At 36.7% G+C, this 4,274-nt stretch overlaps 1 protein-coding gene across 2 annotated transcripts; it reads right to left on the bottom strand.

Annotated features, from left to right (window-relative positions):
* Window positions 1-473: 473 nt before the first annotated feature.
* Window positions 474-3,278, bottom strand: LOC121719541 (GTPase IMAP family member 9-like). 2 transcript variants are annotated; one of them, XM_042105271.1, is made up of 3 exons: window positions 3,202-3,278; window positions 1,985-2,111; window positions 474-1,574 (listed from the first exon to the last, which is right to left on the bottom strand). In XM_042105271.1, the coding sequence occupies exons 2-3, from the start codon at window positions 1,995-1,997 to the stop codon at window positions 574-576; spliced, it is 1,014 nt and encodes a 337-aa protein (XP_041961205.1). In that variant the 5' UTR covers window positions 1,998-2,111; window positions 3,202-3,278; the 3' UTR covers window positions 474-573. The 2 variants fall into 2 exon arrangements, with proteins under 2 accessions (XP_041961205.1, XP_041961207.1); XM_042105273.1 differs by having other exon boundaries at window positions 1,985-2,071; window positions 3,202-3,275.
* Window positions 3,279-4,274: the final 996 nt, after the last annotated feature.

The following is a 4,274-nucleotide window of genomic DNA, read 5'->3' as shown; positions in this document are numbered from 1 at the left end:
ACACGCATATATTTATTTTCTGTACATAGAGCACCCATGGCCTTATGGTGCCGGGGAAGAAGAGTTGAAGAATTGCTAATTCATTCATTCAATCTTTATTTATTCTCGGCGGTTCATTGAGGGTAGTCCTCATTTTCAGTAAAGCTGAGATTACACAGTAACAATGGAATAACAAGAGATATAGTATAATAATTGTAGAAAATAAAACAAAATAAAACAAATACTAAGATAACCTGCATAACATTATAAACGAGGAAGGGAAAATAAAAAATACAGAAAATATTAAAAATAAAATAATAACAACAATAAAAATAACATATACATAAAACAGGTACAATTTGACATATAAAGGTTTGTGATTACAGATCTGAATTGATTATAGGAAAGTAGAGAGTTCATTTTTATGTTACATTGGAGATTATTCCAGGAAGTAGGGGCACAATAACAAAAGGCCTACTTTCCCAACTCTAATAAAGTTGTTATTAAATGTTCAGCTATTCTGAAATGCTTTTTACAGCCTTGCTTGTTACACAGAACATTATGGTCATCATTATTGTGCATAATGTCAGAAAGTCATGTTGGAGAAGGCAATACCTTGTTTGGCCAGGCGGGGTCCTTCGTCCCTTTCCTGTTACGCTTCCTGGCTTTCTGATGCTTTATTTCTACCTTCAGTTGTCCAATCTGGATTACATTTGGCTCTTTGGATTCAGCTCCTAATCCTTCTAGCTGCCATTTTCTATCAGCATAGTCCTCATTTATTTGTTTGCATTTCTTTATCTGTTCAGCTATTAACCAAGATGTAGTGGTGGCAAATATTGTTGTAAATCCTGCTAGTACAGTAATATAGGTCATTACAGGAATTGTTGGACCTACTATCATAAGTCCGGTTGCTAATGCTATCCCAGCCCCTAAAACAAACAGAACTTTTGTGACATAATCAATTACAGTTTCATCTTTCTCACATGTTAGCTTTGCCTGAGCCTTCTCATAGATTTCACTGCTATAATGCTTTCCTCCATTGACACAACGCATGTCATTGATCTTTTTCAGCAACTCCGTAACCTCAAGTTTGTTATTATTAATGTTGTTGAACACATGGTATCTCTCCCCACATTTGTTAATAATTTCAACAAAATTGGAATGAATATATTTATCTACCGATCTTTCCCCTAGCCAATCACCATGAGTAAACAGGATGATCATATGGAGAAGAACCTCTTCTCCAAAGTTTTCTTTGATCCACTCGATGGCCTTAAAGTCCTTATCTGTGAATCTTATATCTAGCCTGATCACCAGCAGGAAAGCATGAGGTCCAGGTGCAGACAACTCAATACAGCGTTTTAGTTCTTTCCTCAGATCGTTTTCTTCAAGTGTGATGTCAGAGATACCTGGTGTATCAATGACACTGACAAATGTTTTTTCAACTTGTGCTGATGACACCTGGCATGCTCTTGTTATAGGTACAGGAACACACTTTGATTTGAATTCAGATTTCCCTAAAATCCTGTTTCCATTTGTGCTTTTTCCTGATCCAGTTTTCCCCAGAAGCACAATCCTCAAGGGTTCATTTGGCACTATAAATCAAGCAGAATGTCACTGTTCAGTAAGGTGTGTTAAATTTGTAACACAACTATACGAATGGGTATATTAGATAGCAGTGAACTTTGTAATTGTTCCTCACTATCTTAGCAATCCCATTTTCTACTTGTAAACCCACACATATTCTGACTCAAACCGATTTACATTTTCAATTACTGAGTGCAATGAAGCTACTTTTATCAAACCATCATATGATGAGATGAAAAATCAAGACTTTTCTGAAACTTTCTGAAGGTACTTTACTAAATAAAGTATAAGTAAGTATGATAACACAATCCAACAAAATACAGATTCATTAATTAGGCTCTTGATGTTGTAAAATTATGTTTTTGTATAGTTTATTTCAGTGTCTACGTTGAAAATTGTGAACAAAAAAAATACTCACAGTGTTTCTCCATTACAAGTACAAGTGACACAAGCTGTTGTCCTCAGAAACACAGACGAGAGTGAACTGTTATCTGTAGGGTGACTCCTACACAAAGTAGACAGCCAATCACATGTCGATTTGATTTCTGTCCCAAGCAGATCAGAGAAAAATACCTTATACACACAATTTCTATAGGTCCTGTACACACATAGTCTTGTCAGTGATAGGCAGACAGGATGCTTATTTGAATGGAATTAGAATATTATTATTTTGGTGGTAATTGATGCTTGATTCTTGATTCTCATAGAAACAAATAATGGAAAAGTACACCATTTGTAAGTGATTCCATCTTTTTTATTCATTCATATATATACAGTATATATATATATATATATAAGGGATGGGTAACTTTGATGATAGAGAGGGTCACAACATTTTCTTGTCTCTGTCAGAGGGCCAGATGTGACTGCGAATGTCCACCACTGGGATATCAAAAAAATATATACAGTAGCCTATGTCTGCACGGTTTATTAAACCAACATGCATTAATTTAATATTTCTATACTCAAATGCATTTTTATTATTGTTTCTATTCACCAATTAACTTTAAATAAACTAAAACATATTACACATTCACAACCTTTTTCCCACTGTAATGGGTAATAGCTCTTGTAAAAAGGCTCTGTTAGTGTATCTTTACCAGGGTTCCCACTCTAAGTCAAATGTTAAATTCCATGACTTTTCCCTGACAAAAATCCTGAATTCCATGACCAATCGGGTAATTAAAAATGGCCATTGAAAAAAACAGGTAAGGCTAACCACTCAAGCAAGTAGTAATGGAAAATGCTGATAACCTTAAACACCAATGTTGCGTGTAAATATGGTATTATTATGCCTAATGTATTTTGTCAAGTCAATTTTGAACTCCTACAACAAAATTCCCTGATATTCCATTGCCCCCCCTAAGATATAATTCCCTGACGTTCCATGCCTGGAATAGACTTTATTAAAATGCTGATCGTATTCTTCAAATTCCATGACCCGTGGGAACCTTGCTTTAATTTGAGGTCGGCTAGCGACTCTAGCAGCTCCGATGTAGCCTACTTTTAGTTATCTTGCATCGTGCATGGTGTTGTAGTGTTGACTTAAGTTCGCGGCTGATTTCGTTTCTAAGCATAGCCTACTAAACACAAAAGTTGACTTTGAATTCTGTGATAAGATCAGCTGTTTCTCACCTTGTCTACGATTTTGAGTTTTGTTTAAATAAGCCGTTCTCTGTCTCTTCCTCATTCGCTAGTGAAGAAAGCTCGACTTCGCTCAACCAGCACACCCAGAGAACACAGTACACACAGAGAATGTCTAATAAGGGGAGAACTTTCATTCTCGGGAAACTTCCGGTTTCTGAACTGATTGCAGTTCCATCTGTGGTTCCACATGAGGGCGCTCGCAGGCGAGTCCAGAATGAATGGAGGTCTATAGAGCTCAAAATCCACTTTTCTCGGGATATAATTTTTTTCCAAGTAATTTTAATATTTTGTATTCGAAAGGGGAGGCAAAGAAAGTACACTTGGTTGAGTATTATATTTTTTAAAGCCACTTAATTGTTCTAAAATGCCTTTCAAACGTGTCAATGACGTCATTCATTAGCACAGTGGTTCTTAAACTTTTTGCGACCCCACAAAAAAGTATGGCGAGGTCTGGCGACCCCACTTTCCCCAAACCCATTCTAAGTCCTTACTCAAATACCCCCCTCAAACGTTAATAACTAAATCAAGCAAAAACTAGAAAGCAAAGTCATTTGTTTTATTTACTCCATATGAACAAGAACCGAGAAAACCAAACAATCACGATTAAACAAGTGTAGGCTGCCGCCATATCAGATCAGAGTGCTATGTGCGTAGCGGGCGCACACACAAGCACGCACACACACATACACATGCAGCATTAGGCCTACAACGTTACATTAATTATATTTATGGCGATAACAATAACAATATTTTTTATTTCCCTTTTCTGGTTTACTATCTTTAACAATTTCAATGGGAAGGGTGGGCATGCTTCCGTGAACATAGCAAGTTAATTCTAGGAGGAATGCTGCATACGGCGACACAGAGATTTTCCTCCACGGTGCTGAGCCGACATCTGTATTTTGAGATGTCGTTTCATTTTGACAGGTTTTAAGCTCTCATTCGCCAGAACATCGCCACAAATCACACATTGTGGGTGGTCGAGGTCATCTTTAACTTGGCAAGGGAATGCATATTTCAGAAATTCTTTCTGATAAAGCCGACACGCCGTTTTTTTTTTT

This window comes from Alosa sapidissima, chromosome 9 (genome assembly GCF_018492685.1).
Source record: "Alosa sapidissima isolate fAloSap1 chromosome 9, fAloSap1.pri, whole genome shotgun sequence".
Taxonomy (NCBI): Eukaryota; Metazoa; Chordata; class Actinopteri; order Clupeiformes; family Clupeidae; genus Alosa; species Alosa sapidissima.
Note: the sequence above shows the minus strand (reverse complement) of the source record. Positions and strands in the feature narration are given on the sequence as shown.